Raw genomic sequence first — 21,413 nt, 5'->3', positions numbered from 1 at the left:
AACTCCAAAACATACATAATATATACACAGTAGTCATTTGGGAGAGTGCATGGCTAGAGAAATTTAAATCTGGACTGGACAAAAACACTAACACTATGACAAGTCTGACTATTCAACTATAAAATTATAGGGAATGCAAGAAAATAGTTAAAATAATTGAAAATTCATGACTTACTAGGTGGTACTGGAGTTGTGCGTCTGGCATCTGTAGAAAAGGTTATTGTAGAAAAAAGACATAATTGCTCATCACTTTACATGGTTTCTAATTTTGAAGAAGAAAAAAGCTATATGATTTAAAGGAAAATGATAAGTCTACACAGGAGAAATATGGAAAAATACACATATTCCTCAGAATAGCACTGTATATCTCTCTCTAGTATCTCCTTTTAACAGGTTGGCAATATTGTCCTGGTCACAAGCACAGTTGAAAGAAAATGGCCATATGCAAATAAGAGATGCTGATTCCAGTTATCTCACTGGAGTGCATGTACTTTATTAAAATGAAAATAATGCCAGGAGAGTCAAACAACTTGGGGGGTCTTCTTTTCCAAAATGAAAGGTATTCCAGGGGGAACACAGAAAATGCTTATAAGATGGGAAACAAGGTATTTGGGGTTGTTTTGATATTAAGGTGGTTTTATTTTAATATTATTATTTATTTATGGGATTTAGGGCTGTGTGAAATTTTGCTGGCCATTTCGTTTTGACACGGTTTCAACCAATTTCGAGGTTGAAACAGCAACATTTGGAATGAAACAAAGGCCGTCAAAATAGCCTTGAATCAAAATGAGGCTAGTTGAAATGTTTTGAAAGTTGAAATGTTTCAACCACAGGCTGGGGATGGGAAGTCAATGGAGCTGGGATGACTTACCATGCCCAGCGCAAGATCTGGCAGCGGATGGGAAGTGAGCCCAGCTGGGTTGACTCTTCATCCCTGGCACTAGATCCCTATCCCTGGGATCTAGCTAGATTGGGCTGGGGGTGGGAGGCAGCCCAGCTGGGCTGCTTTCCTATCCTCAGTGCTAGATTGCACTGAGGAATGGGGAAGCAGGCCAGCTTGGCTGCCTCCCGCCCCCGGTGCTATCCAGCGCTGGGGATGGGAAGTCAGCTCAGCTGGGCTGACTTCCCATCTCCAGCAAAATGTTGAAACAGCATTGAAACAGCCTTTCTGTTTCGGTGGAATGGAACAGCTGTTTCAATTTGAAATGGAATGCTGTTCTGTCAAAACGTTTAAACTCAAGGCAAAGTGGAACGGTGCCATTTCGCACAGCCCTAATGGGATTTATGTTGGCCTTCCCAATAAAGGTTCAGGTCTGCTTAGAGCAAGTGGAACAGAACAACTTAAAAGGGCAACTTGAATAAATAAAATAAAACAAAATATAGGAGGGACCTAGTCAACAATATCTCAGCCTAGTTTTGGGTCCTAAATGACCACCCAAACAGAAAGGTCCTGCAGCACTTCCAATAGATGGCTAGCCTCAGGATTGGTGAGCCTGAAGAGGGAGGGAATCCCAGAGCTGAGGATCAATGGCTAAGAACAATTTCCCATACATTTTTGCCAAGTGGAATTGGTGTAATGGCAGCACTTACAGGAGATTGTGCTCAGCTGACTTTAGGGATTGCACTGAGGCATGAAGGAGAATGTGGTCTCTCAGGCATGTAGGTCCCAGGAAGTTTTGGGCTCTATAGATCAAAACTAGCTCTTTGAATCTTGGGCAGCAAAAATATAGAAAGGTAAGTTAGACCTATTATTTGTCCTCACATTGTTTCCCACCTTATAAAAATCACACAGGTTTCCTTAATGCTCCAAGGGAAATCCTGAACCTATTGCAATCATGGGCAAAACCTTAAGTTCAGTTAGCCCAAATTCTACTATCTGTGTCTGTCTAGTGTAGCTCTCCTGACTAACGCACCTTCCCTGGAATGACTGACTAACACATAACCCTCCCCCCCCACACACACAACATCCCCAAACCCTATTATGTGATGAACACTATGGTTACACCTGTCATTTCTGTAAGCCTTTTAAGCTTAATTGTGGTTTCATACCTTTGGTGTCTTCACTAGGTTTACTGAGGTCAAATAGGAGTTTTGAATGTTAGCTGGGAGTATTCAGAGAAAAGAAAGAATGAGCTGAATGCAGGGGGAAGGGAAATGGACAAAACCTTCTCTGCACCTGCTCCCTATATATGGGGTGGTGAAGTATGTAGCTTCCTGGGAGTACGGGCTGTATATTCTTGAGACAGAAAAGAGAATTTACCTGAACAAATGGCACTGGCATCTTCATTATGGTCACAGTTGTGAGTCAACCATCCTGCATGTTTACATTGACTGAGATGTCTTTCACTTCCAGTGCAACGCACATTATCCAACATAATTTCTCCAGAGCCTGGACCAAAATAGGCTTTCCCAGGTGCTGACATGACGTTGCCACATCCAACCTGCCTGCATATGACTTGTGCATCTTTTCTGCCCCAGAGATCATCACAAACAGTTCCCCATGTTCCATTGAAGTAAACTTCCACCCGGCCCTCACAGCTTCTCCTTCCATTCACCAGTCGTATGGGGAATACAGCTTTTAAAGGCAAAAAGAAAGCAAAATGCCAGAAACTGAAATTCAGTGTATCTGTTTTCCATCTTTGGTATATAATCTTAGGGTTCAAAGATTGTATTCGCTAGGTAAAGCTTGATAATTTAGTGGGCTGAATACTATCTCCCATTCTGCAAATTTGTCACTACATTTCTTAGATTTATTCTTTAATTTATTTTTTATTTGAATGTCTCCTATGAATATTTTCAGTGAATCTTCCTTGGTTGGTAGCTGACTGTACTTATCTTTACTTTTCAAGCTCTTCTAATTGTAGTTTTCTAGGACGCATGATTTTAAAGATTTTTTTAAGGTTCTTTTATTTTCAGTCAAGGAAGACTAATTGAAACACCATCTGAAAACTGAGACCATAAGCACAAATAAACATGCTTGTAGTTTTCTGTGTTGTCTAATTTGTAGGCTCATTTCAATGTCAATTACAGAAGAACATTAAAGTCTAAGATTTTGAGCATCATCCAATTAGAAGACCTCCAGGCCAACAGAATAAACAAAAATCACCTTATGCACATTTAATTATGGTTACTGAATGCATTTTTATATGAATGGCCCTGACAAATTGATACTTCATATTTGAAGATAACTCAGGCCTGTGGCTCCTCCTATTCAGACAGTTAAAATGAGTGATTTGGTTACTTTAGTATGTTTGACTGAATGCCAGCTGGCCCTATCTATTTCCAGTTATTTAATTTCATCTATCATTCCAGCATGTTTATACTCTGATTGACCCTCACCATCTGTACTCAATGATTCTGGGGTAAAGATTGCCCCATTTGTTTTTGAGAGACTGGTCAGTGAAAAGAAGTGATTAGTTTTTAGTGTTGTGTCATCTATGGAAACTGTCAACAGGTTGAGGGAAATACATTAGTAGAGTTAACTAGCAACTGGGAACAAACTATAATTGGGGTGTTGGTCTAGAGTTCAGGCCTGAAGGAACTGTATCCTCAAGTTAGCAACTAATTATAATTATAAGTGGAATTTTGTGGGGTTTTTGACACTGGTGCAAGAAATAGGTGCTTAACAAATAGAAGTGGAAGTGATCTTAGACTAATCTTCTCTTGAGATAATAAAAATCCCAAATTGGAATAGTTTATACTTTTTTTTCTATAAAGGGGCATGCAACTGAAATACCAGAGAATGTAGTGGCTCCATAGAGAAGTAAATTTATATACATGATAGGAAATGCCAATCCTATATATGTCAGACTGTGCTCTTACTACCTGGGACACAGCCATCATCTGGGGTAGGGTGGGTACTTTATCATTAAAAGAATTCAAGAAAGCAGATTGGATAAAACTGTTGTACTACAACATTCCTGGATATTGAATGTTTACATACCATAGTTTTTCGCATGCAATATACTTCCCGCTCCTCCCCCCGCCAAATCAATCCCCCTCTCCTCCCAAACTGAGGTGTACATATTAAGCAGGAGAGCTAATTTTCAGCCTGGGATAGAAATACCCTGTTTTGATTCTTGCTACACAGTGTAGCAACTGTGGTATTACTGTTCTGGCAGCTGATGAAGTCAATTGACTTAATGGTTCATTTTTCTCCACTCCACAGGTGTTAGTGACTAATTAAGCTAACCTCTCTTAGGGCAATTTTGCTGTCTGCTAGCTGCTCCTGGTGTCTCTCCTCCTATTTCACAGGCTAAGCAGGAAAAGGAGGGTGAGTCAGCTGAAGCGTTTTCATGCACAAACAATTTGCCTTTCTTAATTCTAAAAGTAATATACCTATATCCCTCTCTTGAGGACTTTCCTGAGTCCTGTAGTGATTTGGCTCAGCTGTATACCCATCTACCCATTACAACTCATTAGAATTCTTAACTAGGGCTGTTTAAATGATAACTTTTTTAGTAGGGAGGCAGAAACAACTTATAATACTTTAAATAGCCACAACTATTTATTGCAACTCAATTGCTACAGGTACTTCATCAGGTTTCTGTTTAGTAGTTTACATCACCCTGCTGTTTCTTATAGGTTCTTTACCTTCAGTAGCTCTAGGTGTTTGTGCTGGGGTAGATGGTTTCCTTTTTGTCTTTTTGGAGATGCGTGAATCTGTCAGAAAATATGAAGGAAAAAGTACTTAGAACTGAACAGGTCTTGGTCATTCATGGGATTCTGTTCTATGGTTAAAAGACTGAAGACACTGCAGGAAAAAGTTAATTCTGTCATTCACTTGTTCAAAATCCCATCTTAGAGACCAAGCCACTTTACTAAATTCAAGGCACGTGGGTCAGGACTTCAGTGATTCAGGATCAGGCTCTTAGTCTGGTATACATTAGGAGACTAAAGGGAAAAATCCCATTGGTGATCCCAACACACCAATGGATATAAATCCAAATAAAGGCCCAGAAAAATGTGTTGAACAATGTGGTGAAAGAAGAGGAGGATGCTCTCACCTTTCAGCCCAATAGTACAGGCCCAGAGTAATTAAGCTGCAACCCCACAAGCTCCTAGGCTGGGCACTAGGGGTGTACAAAATGGGTTGTATTCAATTCAGATTTGGCCCGAATTGGGGGACAGTGATTCAATTCGTTGATTCAGATCACTGTCCCAGTTCAATTCAGCCAAATCTGAAGATTCGATGCTGATTTGTAGAATCAGTGATTTGGCCATAGACACAGCTTTAAATCTTTTTTCAATATACCTTCAGGTACCAGGCATGACTCATGAATGCTGCGATGGCAGAGTGGATGGAGCATCCCACAGGGGTGTGGGGGCGCCTCCCACATGCTCAGTGGGAGACCTGGAAGTGGGCTGGAGGTACTTCCGGTCTACTTCTGGGTCCGCCACAGAGTGTGTGGGCCCCTGCTTCCGTGCCCCCGTGGCGGACCCAGAAGTGGACCAAAGTGCTTCTGGTCCATTTGCGCATCCACTGCCGAGTGTGCTTGGGACCCCCCCATGCTCCCTTGGGACACTCCATCTACCCCAGCATCTCAGAGTTCATGAGCTGCCTGGTACCTTGAGGTATGTAGAAAAAACATTTAAAGCTGTGTTTATGTCTGAATTATCGAATCACTCCGAATCTCTCTGAATCAATTCAGAGGGTTCCAATTTGGTTTGGATTCGGAGATTCAGCCATTGAATTGGGCTGAATCTCCACCCAATTGAATCAGCAACTGAAGCTTTTCACAGCCCTACTGGGCAATGTAGATTTCCCCATTGCTCTCCTGCTGCTGCCATGAGGGTCTTCAGGTCCCCTCCCTCTTTCATCTTCTGCTACCTGCCTGAGGATGGGAAAATACAGCCTTCAGGTTTAAAGGAGCCTGTAGCTGAGAGCTTGGAGGGACTCAGGGAAACCACACAATGCAGATATGCTGATGCAGTGCAGCATGGGTTGCCCAATGCACAGCACAGCATGGACCCCATGTGACATGGTGTGTCATGGCAAGGGAATGGGGCAGTATGGGGGCACTGATGTGGCAGCAAGGGGAGTACCCAATACAGGATGTACCCATGCCCTGTGGTATGATGCCCGTGTGGCATGCGGCCCAGCCTGCATGGTGGGTGGAAGGGGCAGGACCTTTTGTTCCATCACTATTCCTAATGGCTTTTCTACACCTTTCATTTAATTTTCATTTAATAAAATGGATAAAGAGAAATGGGATAGTTTCTGCCCTAATGGAGCAGAAATGGTGTTTTCTGTTTTACTTTCCGCAAATATGTGCTTCCCTGGGGGATCTTACTCTACCATAGGGGAAAATACAATGTGAACTATGAGTAAATGCCAAAAATTGCTGTCACATAAATGCTTTTGGGTACATCTACATGTTCACTTTATTGAGGAGCTGACTAATTAGCTCTGCAGTAAAGTGTCACTGTCTATACATGCACCCCTATTTGGGAACAGTAAAAACTAACTCCATTGCAGGATAGTACTGTCTTTGGCAAGCAAAGTAGTTACATGTGCCAAAATGCACATGTAGATGATGGTGACTGGGCCTGGCTGGGGTACAAGGATGCTATAATGTGGGGGCTGCCTGCTGGCATATAAAACCAGTACATACCCATAACAGAGTTTTGGCACAAGCAGACTGGTTTAAAAATGGTGGAACTTGGTGGAAGATTTACCATTCACATCAAAGGGCGAATGTGTGCTCTGTTCACTACCAGTCTAAACTACACCGCTTACAGAAAACCACAAAACTTAGATTGATTTCCACCTTGGGCTGTTTGAATGTCTGTACCTAGCCTAAATCTCTTTGCAAGTACAGTTATTACTTATGTAGATAGTAATATTAGGGAAGTTTTAACACTTAGAAAAAGACAGTGTGAAGTTGGCTGTTCATGCACACATGACTGTTTTTTGGTCATAGTTGGCATATACAACATGTAATTTTCTAGAAATTGTTGAAATTTCTAGAAACATATTCAGGTTTGAGTAGCATATAGTAAATGTGGTAATTATAAGCCTATGGTGGAAAGATATTTTTTTAAAGTGATCATAAAGATAGTAGTTGAAAAATTGCTTTTGATTCTTCATATACTAATTATTGTTGTCTTCTGTGATGTTCGTTCTGCTTTATAAATCAGAAGTAAAACTAACTATTGTCTCTACTGTATATTGGATACTAGAACTCTGTATCTATATTAATAAAAGGGCCTCTGTGTGTGTGTGTGTGTGTGTGTGTGTGTGTGTGTGTGTGTGTGTGTGTGTGTGTGTGTGTGTGTGTGTGTGTGTGTGTGTGTGCGTGCGCGCGTGTGCGTGAGCACCATAGCTCCAAGACCATGATACCTAGAGACTTGAAACTTTGCATGCATACTAAGGGTACCCTGGGGGCGTGCACCTGGGTGCTATTTTTTTTATTTGGATCAAAGAAAATTTCACTAATTTTTTTTTTTAATCTATACTGGATAACCCCCTGTGACAGGTCAGCCCCAGAAAGTGGAATAAATTTTTATGTGCAAAACATTCTTTAGCAAAGCTCAAAGCTCCTGGCCAAGGTCAACCGGTACAGCTGGAGAAGTCTCCATGTTTAGGAGTATTCCCCTAAGGACTGTGGTTGGGACTGGTTAACAGAACCTGGGAGTACCCGCAGGCGGAGTGAGGGCTTAAGCAAGGTCCAGGGAGAAAACTGTACTGGGCCTTCTCAGGGACTAATTGGGGGTTGTGAGAGGCATTCCCTGTAAGGCAATCTACAAAAAGCAAACCTGCTAAAAATTGACTTGCAAAAGCTGCAGCCAGAGCAGCTGAGACTCCAGAGCAGCAAGTTGAAAGACGAGAACCAAACAGAGCAGCAATGGATGCATCTACAGCAACTGAAACTCCTGTACAGCAAGTTGCATAGAGCGGCAATGGGTGCAGCCAGGAACCAGCCCTGGAGGGAAAAAGAAAACTCTGCATTCTTCTACAATTCAGCTTCAGATTACGGTTCTGATCCATTAGTTGCAATTGGCTCAGTGGTGACTTCTTGCAGCCACTGCCTTGCAATGAGATGGAAAGCAGAAGCCTGCAACAGTGGCAAGGTTCAATTCCCCCAAATGAATGATCTTCCTGAACCCCTTCATACATTGTTGACAGGCAACACTACAGATGCACGATTCAAAGTAACATTAGAAGATACAACTCATGCTTCCAAATTACATCTTTTGGCAGCACAAAAGACATCAGAGAATCTGGCTACATGCCCACATTTAAAGTGCAGGGCCAGGTTTATCATCAGATTGGCAGTCTGATGTCACTCCCAAATGAAGAGCCCAAATTTCTGCAGATCTATTTCATGGGTGACAATACAAAACAGGCTGAACAGCATTGCAACAGTGTCATTCAAACCAACCTGCAGGTGGTGTTGCAGTTGCAAGCCATGCTTCACAAGGAAAACAACTATGTTCACAGTTTCAAGTGTGCAATGGAGAAGATGTCTCCAGAGTATAATGTTGACATTCAAGCAGACAAAACTCCAGCTGGTGAACATGAGCGGCACTTCAATGCACCTACATCAGAAGTGGCTGTCATTCTGGCTGGTGAACAACATGGCAATCAATACATTGTGTTGCAACTCAGGAACTACTCCCTCCAGAGAATCGCTGAGACAGGCTGATCATATGATGCACTTCAGTATCCACTAATTTTCTGGCAGGGTGATGATGGCTACCATTTTGAACTGCGACAAACAAACCCAGCAACAGGCCCGCCAACTCAAAAGAAGATTTCTGCCATGGACTTTTATGCTTACAGGATGATACTGCAAACTAGAAGTTTCAATCACATCTTGCGATGCAAAGATCTCTTCCACCAATTTGCTGTGGACATGTATGCCAAAACTGAAGCAGAAAGGTTGAGATTCATTTGAATGAACCAAAAGAAACTCAGAGTTGAAAACTATGTTCACCTCAGGGATGCCATGAACAATGATGGAGATGCTGCCAATGTTGGCCAATTGGTCATCTTATCTTCCAGTTTCACAAGTGGGCCTCACTAAATGCATGAGCACACTCAGGATGCCATAACGTATGTGAGAAACTATGGCCGCCCTGATCTCTTCATTACCTTTACCTGCAACCCAGCTTGGGCATCTTCTTTCTGGATGCTTAAGGTGGAACTGGGAAAACTTTTCTCCTCAATCTTCTTTTGGCCAAAATCCAGCAGACAAACAGGATTGCCCTTGCAGTGGCATCATCAGGCATTGCTGCCACACTGTTAACAGGAGGAAGAACAGCTCACTCAGCCTTCAAGTTGCCCTTAAATCTGGCAAGTGCAGAGGCACCAACCTGCAACATTGCCAGGGGTACTGGCAAAGCAAAGGCTCTTCAGGAGTGCCAGCTCATTGTCTGGGATGAGTGCACAATGTCTCACAAAGCTGCCTTAGAGGCTCTTGATTGCACCCTCCAAGATCTTCCACATAATGACAAAACAATGGGAGCAGTGACTGGTGTTGCCTGGGGATTTTCGACAGACACTGCCAGTCATTCCACATGGAACCAAAGCTGATGAACTGGAGGCCTGCCTCAAAGCTTCATACATTTGGAAAAACATTCAGTGACTCAGCCTCATGACCAACATGCAAGTGCATCTAACAGCTGATGTATCTGGTAGAGAGTTTGCTGCAAGCCTGCTCAAACTGGGAAATGGGGCCATGGTATCTGAGAATCAAGATGGAGCTATCTCAATAAACAACACTGAGAAAAAGTTGCAGCACTTCAAGAACTGAAAGAGGCAGTTTTTCCAAATGTTGCACATCACTTTCATGACCACAAGTGGCTATGCCAAAGAGTCATCCTGGCATCAAAAAACGATGCGGTCAATACCATAAACAAAGACCTTCGTTCTCAACTGCCTGGCCTGGAATTTCTCAACTCTCTCGAACCACCAGGTGTGTCTTCACACAATCTGGAGCTCAAGATTGGTGCACCCATCATTCTTCTCAGGAATCTGGACCCACCAGCACACAAACACATATGTATATGTGTGTGTGTGTATGTATGTACACACACACACAGATATACACACATATATACACACACACATCTACATATATATACACAAACATATACACACACCCACATATATATGTGAACATATATATGATGCGCACACACACATAATGTACACACATATGTACACACACATACACACATATGCATGTGTATATGTGTGTATACATATATATACACATACATACATACATACGTGTGTATATATGTATATATACATACATACATATATATGCACCTACATATATACATATACATACGTATACACACACACACACATATCTATTAGGGCTGTGAGAAATTGCACGGGCTGTTTTGTTTCAACATTGTTTCAACTCATTTTGAGCTTGAAACAGTGAAATGGAAATGAAACAAAGGACTTCAAATGAGGCTAGTTGAAATATTTTGAAAGTATGGAAAGATTTTGAGTTTCGAAGCAGCTAGGTGGTGGGAGACGGGAGAACCAGGGCTGCGCTCCCAGCAGCTCCGCAGCCCCATGTGGCTCAGCCAGGAGGGGAGCACAGCCCTGGCTCTCTCTGCCTCCCATGCCCGAGTTGTAGGAAGCTGATCACAGCGCAGAGAAAGGGAACTGAGCCCGGGCTCAGTTCCCCTCCACAGTGCTGTGATCGAGCTGGGGAAGGGAAGTGAGCCCGATAGCTCAGTTCCCCTCTGTGACAGGAGTACTACTATCGGAGCCTCTCCGGGTGTGGCTCTGCCCTCCTGCAATGGGCCAACCACCTGCTTACTCTCCTGCCACGCCTTGATCTTATTCGATTAATAGATTGTTGTAATCAGCGGGAGGCTGCCCATTTCTATGCACCCCGATGACAGGGGGCGCTACCTGTGGCTCCTTTTGCCTCCCCTACACCGCAGCCCAAGCCTCACAGTTGGTGCTGATGTAATCTGACCAGGGCCCTGTTATGTCTTGGCCCCCCTTTCCACTCCTGGGGCTCCTCGCCGCCCCCCCTCTCACTCTCGGGGCTCCTCACTGCCCCCTTCACTCTAGGGCTAGGGCCAATGCACCCCAAAGCTGTGCCCTCTCAGCGCTGGCGTCCCCACACTACTGTGGAGCCCCTCTGAGGCCTCCTCCAACCCCTAATAGCCTCACCCGGTCCTCCAGTCTTATAAAACAGTAAACACAAAGCACAAAGCCCCCAGGCTATAACATAAAGCTAAACCGTTCCATCAAACAACACTTGATCCCTACTGGGAAAATACTCCAGCCCATGGCAGCAACCAGTGGATATTCATGCAGTCACTCCCTGCCCTTCTACCCGCAATGGCGGAGCTCCCCACTCCTTGGCTGCCAGAGGGGAACTGCCACCCTGGCCTCCTGCCTGGGCTTAAGAAGGGATAAGCCCTGCTCCTTCCTGTCAGCAGGCTTCGCTGGTTGCCCCAGTAACCAGCATCTGTGCTGCCCTGGTGACTGGCAGCCGCGCCTCCCCCTTCTCACCGGTAGGGGCCTCTCTTGAGCCGTCCCTGTTCTGAGGCGCAGGGCACCTATGATCAGGCTGGGGAAGGAAACTCAGCCCAGCTGAGCTGAGTTCCCCTCCCTAGCGCTACATTCGGGCTGGGGAAGCGAAGCTGGGCTGAATTCCTTTCAGGTCCCATATAAATGTCTTACAATTTGTCTGCTCTGACATCAATTGCAATTCAAAGGCCTTTTCTGAATTAAATCCCATCAGACTCCTGAGAGGTTAAACTCAAGGCCACAATGCAAATCCATTAAAGAGCAGAGATTATTAGTCTGGTTCTTTGCTGGGATTTGATCATTTCCCTTTTTATTCCAGTTTTGCTCTTTTTCACAATGACAATTATGGGATTACTTTTCTTTTGTCTCTATAATTAAATGCTACCGTCTTTTCCAGCTAAATCTATATACAGTCATCTATTTCTTCAAATAAACAGACGAGCCATTATTGTCAGTGTCAGTGCTTGTCCTTAAAAATGAAAGTTTCTTATTCAAGCTAACAAGATTATCAGAATGTCCTTATTTTAAGTTTTAAGATACATGAGCTGTAGATTCACTCTTTTCTTCACAATGACTGCTTTTTAAAATGATCTACTTCTTTATCATTATGGTCTCTGGCACGCTGCTCTATCTACACTGTCAAACCTTAAATGTACAATACAATCTAATTATAACCCTGAACAGAATATTAGAGGGGAATATATGCAAACTGATTTTTCCAAAATTGTAATTTTTTTTTCTCATTTTTCCCTTCATGTTTCTTATACAAAAAATAACCCCACAAACACTAGTCCCACTGCTCCAATTTATAATATAAACTATAGATTTGACCTTAAACAAATGACATGGAGATGAAATAAAATGGAAGTTTCGTTGTTGTAAGCTGTTTAGATACTTCCCATAATATTTTACTTTTATTAGCTGCTACCAGCTCTGAATAAGTTGTATCTATATTAAAAATACTCTGCCTGTAATTATTTCATACAAGAAGAAAGAAACATGAAAATATGGATACAATACCTGACTTGTGTAGAAGAATGGTACCAAATAGCAGCAACAAAGTGAATACCTTCTGAGAGTCCATTTTCAACTGGTCCTTCTTCTGATGTAAAAAAACATTGTTTCAGCATTTATATAAGTGCCAGTCTGCATCAAGAGGGCATATTGTGCAATTTAATTTTTCTTCTTCGACTTTTAAGTGAATGATAAGGAAGTAATTTATAGGATATTTTCATTAGAAAGGGTACATCCATGAATCCGGATATCAACTCATCTTCCTTGTTCCAAAGACACCACAGGATTAATTCCAAATATCCACCAAACACCTTTATGGCCACGTGCAATATTGTACTCTGCTGTAATTGTTCCAGGAAGTGGTGGCTTGCAGAGGTTATGATGTTTCTTCAAAAAACCATAATTCTAGTTAATCAGTTTTCCAAACACCATAGTGCCACACTGAAGGAAATGTCACCTTTGTTGTGGGAATTGCATCATAAGTATGGCAGTACATCAAGTTCATGGAAAGGCCTCAGTTAGTCAGAGATCCACCCTACTGCGGTGAGAGAAAACTTCAACACACTGCAATTCTTAAATTTTTCCAAACTTCCTTGATTCCAGTTTAGCCTGGATGGAGGGAATCATTTTAAATTAATCTTTTGATCTGATATAGCAATGAAACAGTGGTCCTAAAAGCTGATGGCAAGCTTGGTCCTGTACCCTGATTGCGTGGATCTGTGGGCTGTTTCTACAGTGCCTTCCATGTAGATCAGAACAATCTGGGTTGCTTTGATTTATATTGACCTGCTATTGTCTGCAAGAGGCTATTTGTTATTTGTGTATTGCTGGAGCACAGCTGGGGAGATCCAGCTGCTTGCCGCTTTCTTGGAGCCATGGAACTATTAATCAATCAAATAGCAGGTGTTTATTGCCATTTTGATTCACTGTATTTAAGAAGAAAGACATGACCAAGGCACTGCTTAAAAATCACTCACAGGGTGTGTCTACACATGCACATTTACTGCACAGTAACAAATTACTGCACAGTACAGGTGTGCATCTACACATGCATGTGCAGTAAAAATGGCAATTTACGCTGACTTGAGCATAAATTTGATACCTTTATTCTGCAGGTATCAAGTTTATACCCAATTAGTTACTGTGCAGTAACGCATGTGTAAAAGCATTACTGCACATTATAAACAAATTAACACTGTGTGTGGGGACTGATTTGGGATTAATTTTAGTCCCAAATCAGTCCACACACAGAGTTAATGTGCTTTAATGCCTGCATGTGTAGATGTTCCCTATTCCCGCGTACTGTGCAGTAAATTATTGTGCAGTAAATTTAAGCCAGTGTAAATGCATGTGTAGACATGCCTACCATGTCTTGTCATAGTCTCACAACACAGTTTTCTGCAGCATGTTTACATACCTTTCAGGATCTGGGCTTAAGTGATTTAGGAGAATACTCAAAATTAAAACTTCAAGAGATGCTTTAGTAATTACCACTAGAGGGCAGCTGTGTACTATGCTCAGAGAATGAAGGGGCACTGGATAAAAGTAGCTGGAAGCAAACAGTTTTGCATGGATCACTGATAATACCTCAGCTTTGATGGAGTGTTTTATAAAGTATGTTAAGAACACAGCAAACAGACATGGAGGAAGGAATCCATATCAAGATTGGCATTTCCCCACACCCTCACATAATTAATTCTGACAGGTTAGCAAATATTTCTGTACTCATGCTATGTCCACTAAAGTCCCTGGGAGTCTAGCAACTATGACTGGATCCAGACATGCAGGCACATGTATTTTCCCCATGGATAAACAGCAGAGGCACAATATGTGCCACTGCTACTTGTTCCCAGGAAACACTAATGCACATGCACTCTGATGCATGGCAAATTGCCTTGGGTGGGGTAGGGGAGGCCAGGGCCAGCACCTGGGCTGGCCCAGCAGCCTTAGCTGGAGTCCTGGGGGCCTCTTGGGGCTCCAGTGGCAATGATCCAGCAGCAGGGAGCCTGGCCAGCATCTGGAGTGTGGGGCTGACTGGCCAGGCTCTGGTTTTGGACTATAATCTGACTGCTACCTTCAGTTGGATTAACTTTAACCTACACGAGGGATTTGAAATGTAAAATGAGATGAGCGAGTGCTCAGGTTTTTCTCTGCCTTTAACAGGAAAGGATATAGGTATGGGGGGAAATATACAAGACATTACAGTGGAGTAGATCTGGAGTTTGGGATTTAGAGTTATGAGACCAAGAAATATTCATTGGCAACATTTCAAACAAAGCAACAAGGTACTGTGCAGCCTAAAACATGTAAGCTAGGAATGGGTGAAGATCAGAATGCAGACAGAGTTTCCCCCATGCCTTTGGGAATGAAATACTGTATGTAAATTACCAGCTACCGAGAGAAAGCCGTTGCTCTTTATCTAAGACTTCCATCTTTCCCACTGATATCTGTCTTAATTGATATGTTTAAGTTAAAAGCATTCTCTTTACAAGGAGATTTGGAGAATGACAAGGAAATTGAATATGTTCCTTGTCAAAAAGGTGGTTGTATGACCCTGGAAACATAAATAACCACCTAGAGATAAGGGTTGGATCATATCCTTCTCTGAGATGGCATTTTATGAGTAAGTGATTGATATACTTGGGAACAAGATGACCTGGTTTAATGAACTCTGTAGTATATCCTTTGAGTTAAATAAATAATACCACAGATGTAGAGAATAGGAGGATCTGAATGAATAGCTTTGCTTGACACTGGGTTCTGCTTCCATTGTTTCTTTTCTTAGGCCAGGTACAAACATTACACTTTTGCCAATATAAGTAATCAGTAACTGGCCTATATCCGTAACAGAACAGAAGTTTGGCACACTTGGATTGGTTTAAAAATGGCAGAACCTCGTATAAGATTAGCCACCCTATGTGCGTTCTTTTCACTATTGATCTAAACTATTCTGCTTACAGAAAACTGTGTAACTTAGATCAATTCTGCCTTGGGCTTTTTGAATGTCAGTACCTCACCTTATTTTTCCTTTTTTTCCCCTGTCTTGGTTTGGATAACTTGGCATATCAATGTCTGAGGAAGGTAGGCCTTTAACCTATCTAGGCAGGTGCTCCTGTATCTGTCACTTAGTCTAGGGACAGAAATTACACATAAACCAGTATAAGTGATTGGAAACTGGTTCAAATCTGTAACACAACAGAAATTCAGTGCTCATAAACCACTTTAAAAATGGCCAAAACAGGTTTAAGGTAAACTGGATGGATGTAGTATCAGACTTAACTGATTTAGGTTAAATCAGTTTATTAAACTTCTGGCCTGGGCTACTGCAGGCATGTAGCTGCATTTCTGGAATGAAAAATGAATGACTGTTCACTTGCTTATCAGTTTAATCTATGCAGCTTAGACTAGCCTTTGAACACTGACCTGATTCAGCTTCAGCTTTTTGACTGTGTACTTGGCCTTACTGCCACACTTGTAGTCAGTAGAGATTACAGAAAGCCATCAGAGAGGGGACAGGTAGTAGGATGTTCTCCCTTAAGACTCTGGATTTTTGATGCTCCCTAAATCTATTACAGACCAAGTTTGCCTAATTCCACGCAGGCTTCAGTTTTCCCCCTTGTCTGTGAGAAGCTGAGGGTTAAAATTGCACCCAGGGTCAGGACCATATACCTCCAAGTTAGTTAATTTATATTCTTGTTATATTAGAATGTTTGGTACACAGGACTGGAAAAGGCCTCCTGAATTATTAAGTCCAGTCCCCTTCTATGGCAGGGACCATATCATATAATCACCTTCATACATGTACTGAGCTTCATTTTAAAAGCAGTTCTTTTGACATTACTGCTCTGATTGGAATGCTGATCTGGAATCTCACGGCTCTAATAATTAAGAATATTATTTTAATTTTCAGTCTTATTCATATCTAAATTAGGTCAATTTTGTTCTTGGGGCAACAATGTCCTTTAGTTTAAATAGTTCTTCCCTTTCCATTTATAGAGGGCAATCATATCCGAGGTCAACCAGTCATTTCATGAGTCTAAACAAGGCAAGTTCTTTCAATCTCCTCTTATAAGGATAGGATTTTTAATCCTCTGATTATCCTAACAGCCCTTTCTCTATACCTGTTCCAGTCTGAGTTCATCTGGGTTACCAGAACTGTACAGAGTATTCTGGATGGAGCTTCAACTAGTTCTCTGCACAGTGGCACTGTGAAGTGGACAAGCAAAACAAGAAAGGACTCATGGCTGGCGGCATGGATGCAGCAAGAGGAGAGATGGCCGGAGCAAGTGACCAGGGTGTGCCTGGGGAGCTGCAGTTTCAGAGCAGCTGCTCTGTGCAGCTAGAGCTGCCCCATGGGGGAAGAGTGGAGTTGAGTCCTGGGACACAAAATGTTGGGCAGGACAATCCCAACCCCAAAGAGCCAACAAAGGGTCAGCAATAGAGGTCTGGGAGCTCAGCCTGGCTGGAAAACCCCAGCAGGGAGAAGGCCATGGGATAAAAGCAGTGCAGGAGGCAAGGCGGAGAGCTCCTTTGGAAACAGAGTGGCCCCAAGATGAGTGGCTGGTCCCAGCTTGAAAGTTAAGTTACAAGTTAGTTTTTTTCTTTATTCTTTTGTCAGCCCAAAGAGGGAAAAAGGGGGAAGTGGGTCAATGGGAGGGAGGCCCTTCCTCACCAGAAAAAAAAAACAAAAGAAGGAAAAGGATGAGGCTGGTCACGGACCCTTTAAAGGAAGGGGGAGTAGCTGAAACACAGGGTTTTTTTAATTTTTTATGAACATGACTGTTCCGGGGGGGGGGGTGTGACCACCATCTAAGGGGGAAAGAAGACCAGGACATACCCAAACTCATGTGAGACTTACCTGAGACTGAGAGAAAGTCTGGTAGTCTGTGTCATTCTTTTCTGTCAAAGCAGGTGGTGTTGACGGTCACAAACCTATGAGAGAAAAGAAAAATTTAAAACAACATGCTAGGGAAAACCAACTAGTATACATGGTGATGCATAACATCTTGGTGGCACTAGGACGGGCTGTAGGGGAGGTTGGCGCCCCAGAAAAACCCTAGCAGGGTCACTGTTAGCCAGCTGCAGTCTTAACACCTCCCGATCAATAACATCATGAAAGACGAGTGTCGGGACTCACTGCAGTGGAAACCAGGCAAGTGTATGTGGAAGACCCCTGGGGTGGAGAGGGAAAGTATGGGATAGCTAGATGAGAAATCCCAATTGGGTCAAGCCCTGACAGGTACTAATAAGTCTCTGTCTGTGGAGGGACCTCTCCTATTACTTCACAAAGTATTTGCCTCTTGCACAGCTGTAGCACATTGGCAGCTCCTAGACACTTCTGCATCAGCTGGCACACAAGGATCCCTGTCCTTAATCATTTTCAACTAATGAGCTTCATGTTTATTAATTTTTGTTACTGCATCTCAAGGGTATGACCTCGCAATTTGTACTATTGATTCTATCCTGTTACTGCTGCCCTAGATCTCAAGATCTTCCTTTTTTTCCCCACATAATTCCCTGATTCCCTTGTGTTTTGATGGTGCCTCCTAACTTGATGTCATCAGCATGTTTCATCAGCTTCACTAAACCTGTGACTTTATAAGCCAGATTTTATTTTGGAAATCTGGGATGGCAAATTCCACTTGAGTGCACTAAGCTCTTTGATTTTGCTTCTGCCTTGATTTTTATACCTTCATTCCCAACTGATCTGTGTTCAACATCATACCACTATTAAAAACTGAGATGAAGTGTTAATTTAGTTTATGGTCCATACCTCAATTGTCCTGAATCTGTACACCATCCACACTACAAAATGACTCCATTTCTTTCCTGGATCTCTTTATTTTATATAGCTGAAGTGTTGATTTGACACATGCCAGATCAACACTTGGAATCTCAATATCACACTGTTAGGCAGGAGGGCATGACACAAATTATACACTCACATGCACAAACTGTACATACAACATTATGGGTCCACACATATACACACATGCAAGCATGCACTTCAGTGGCTGTGTGTTAACACTAGGGGCCACTTGGTGCCCCGGGCAGAGGCAAAGAAAAATCCAGGAGACAGACGCGGTGAAGGAGCAGAGCCAGGGGGTCAAACTGGGGTGGCAGAGAGAGCCAAGCCAGTCAAAGAAGCCAGGAGGCAGAGAAGTAGAGGTGCAGAGCTGGGATAAGAAAGCTGGGAGAAGCAGAGAAAAGTGGTGGAGAGGTGGTGGAGGAAGCTGGGAGGAGCAGCAGAGAGGTGAGGTGAGGGGCAGTGGAGGAGAAAGCCAGGGTGTGGAGGGAGCCAGGAGAAGTGGCAGAACAAAAGCTGGGGGAGGAAAACCGGGTGGTGACCTGAGAGCTGGACTGGGGAGCTGGGAAGAGCTGGAGCACAGCAGGCAGAAAGGAAGCAGGAGAGCTAGGCCAGGGAGCCAGAAGGACCGGGGGTGAAGCAGAGGGCTGGAGCCGGGAGCATTGGGGGTGAGGCAGCAGAGCCAGGAGGAGCAGAGGTGAGGGGTGGTGGAGGAAGCCCGGGGAAAGAGCAGGGAGTGGGGGAGAAAAGTGGGAGAAGCGGGGGATCAAAGCTGGTTGGAGAAACTGGGGGATCAGAGGTGAGGGGTGGCAGAGCAAAAGCTGGGGGAGGAAAGCTAGGTGGCAGCTGGAGAGCCAGGAGGACCGGGGTGAAGCAGAAGGTTGGAGCTGGGAGGACTGGGGGTGGGGCAGCGGAGCTGGGGCTGGGAGCAGAGGTGAGGAGTGGTGGACGAAGTTGGGGGAAAAACAGGGAGTGGAGAGAAAGCTGGGAGGAGCACTGGAGCAGAGCTGGCTGGAGGAGCTGGGAAGAGCAGAGGTGAGGGGTGGTGGAGCAAAATCTAGGGGAGGAAAGCAGAGCCAGGGTTAAAGGGCAGAGCCGGGGATTAAAGAGTAGACCTGGGATGGAGAGCAGAGTCAGCAGTGAGCTGGGAGGAACAGAGTTGGGGGTTAAGTCGGGGGCTGAAGCTGGGACAGAGTCAGGGGTTGGAGGAGAGCAGAACTGGGTCGGAGAGGAGAGAGACGGTGGAGCCAGTAGGCAGAGAAAGCTGTGGGGCAAGGAAAGCCAGAAGGTCAAGAGATAGAGCCAGGGCAGGGATTAGGAGCAGCAGAGGAGTTGGGGCCAGAGGTGGGGTGGGCGGAGAGAGGGAGAGAGAGAGAGGACAAAGGTCAGGGGGGCAGGGGTTGGAAGATCAGAAAGATAAAACCCAACTCAGGCTTCCAAAATAACAGTTTTATTTGATGGGTAATGCAATACACAGACCATGAAGTTATTGGTTGCCTCACACATTCTCAAACTCCCACACGCACTCACACAATGGTAGCAGGAGAGAAAAGGCTTAGTAGAGGGATTGAAGTCAAGGTATGAAGAAACAGAACTCAGGTTCCTTGCTTGAAGGGAAGATGTGGATAATAGCTACCTATGCCAGGCTGAGAGTTGATCCTCGATGGCCAGTCGGGGTTGTCTCCAGTGAGGTGTTGTGCAGAGGGAGTTGCCGGCAAGGCCTCTGGGTGGATAGGTGGTGTGGCATAATGCTGGTCCAGATGGAGAGGGCATCCCAAGAAGGTCACATTCTACCACCCCTTTTAGAGGGGTGGGTTACCTATGACTCCAATGGGGAGGATATGCCCAGGCAAGGGTCAGTCCTGCTCAGATGAAGACGTGCAGTTTCAGGTGTCCTCATTATCCAGTGGGATACAATGGTGGAATTGCTGGTTTCTATTCTGTTCTTTGTTTCCATGTTGCTGGTTTCTTGGAGGGTCTTTATCTTTCAAATATTGTGTTTTGTCTCTGGTCCTGGGAGTAGGTCTGTGGTTTCAGGGAGAGTCAATGCAAGGCAGTGGTAGGGTTCTTAAGCTGATGGTCTGGTCATTCAGTAGGAGCTATTTTTAGGCCTGCTACCATTCAAGCACTTTCATTAACTCAGGAACCAGTTTACATAGGGGGGGTAGGTATGAGTCACAGTTGCAACACAATTATAATAGGGTATGCCCAGGCAGGGGACACAAAATGGAGACTTGGCAAGACAAGACGGAGCCTTGACATTACTTTGGCTAACTTACAGAAAAAGGCCTAAATCGTACAATAACAATATGAATCAGTAAAAATCAATACCAAAATAACAGAACGCTATTTACAATGATATATGGACAATATAAAAGAGGCTTGTTACAATAATGGCATACAAAAGCTTATCCTATGTTTTAATTTAACTATGGCTTATCATAACTACTTATAAGGGATAGAGAGGGCAGAGAGAAAGTCAGAAATGGTTGGGGAAGGGGAGGGAGTATATTTTTAAGTAAAAAACAAAAAGAAAAACCGGGGGAGGGGATTTCTACAGAAGAGCCTTTTGCTCTTTGTCTCAATAACCCTAGCAAGATCTAATTCTATGTGACTTGCCCTAATAGTTGTTGCCAAAGAAACCAATGTTTCTATTTATTTACCTAAACTTTGAACTTTTAAAATACTTGCAAGGGCACCCAGGGCATTAGGTGCAAGCTCCTGACAATTGTCTGTAACTAAGTAAGTACAAAAGATTTGGTGACATAGGAATTGCAGATATCTAACTGAAGGATTTTTTTTTTCTGAAGGATTTGGCAGCTAGGAACTTGTCATTATTCTAGAGATTTTAGGTTAGTTTGGCTACCAGGAAGGCAACTTTGAATTCTTCACTGTGTTTGGGTCATCTAGATTGGGCTATGGGGAGATGCTCTGATGCTATGATAATAAACCTGATAGAAGAACCTATTCAGGGTAAGGTAAACTGGAATATAACAGACTTCCACATAGGTCTTTATTCTCTTAATTTTTCCATAGTTTTGGGGGGAAGTCATTGTCACTGGCATAAAGTACCATCTTCAA

General features: G+C 43.5%; 1 protein-coding gene across 1 annotated transcript in view; it reads right to left on the bottom strand.

The window, feature by feature from the left end:
• The window catches only part of CUZD1 (CUB and zona pellucida like domains 1), a 161,927-nt gene that overhangs the window by 93,700 nt on the left and 46,814 nt on the right, over positions 1 to 21,413 (bottom strand). The window contains 2 exon segments of the mRNA XM_019502173.1: positions 2,261 to 2,575; positions 4,594 to 4,662. Of these exon segments, the coding sequence (XP_019357718.1) occupies positions 2,261 to 2,575; positions 4,594 to 4,662 (384 nt within the window).

This window comes from Gavialis gangeticus, unplaced genomic scaffold (assembly GCF_001723915.1).
Source record: "Gavialis gangeticus isolate Ggan-Ray unplaced genomic scaffold, GavGan_comp1, whole genome shotgun sequence".
Classification (NCBI taxonomy): Eukaryota; Metazoa; Chordata; order Crocodylia; family Gavialidae; genus Gavialis; species Gavialis gangeticus.
The sequence above is the reverse complement of the archived record's forward strand: the minus strand, read 5'-3'. Positions and strand labels throughout refer to the sequence as shown.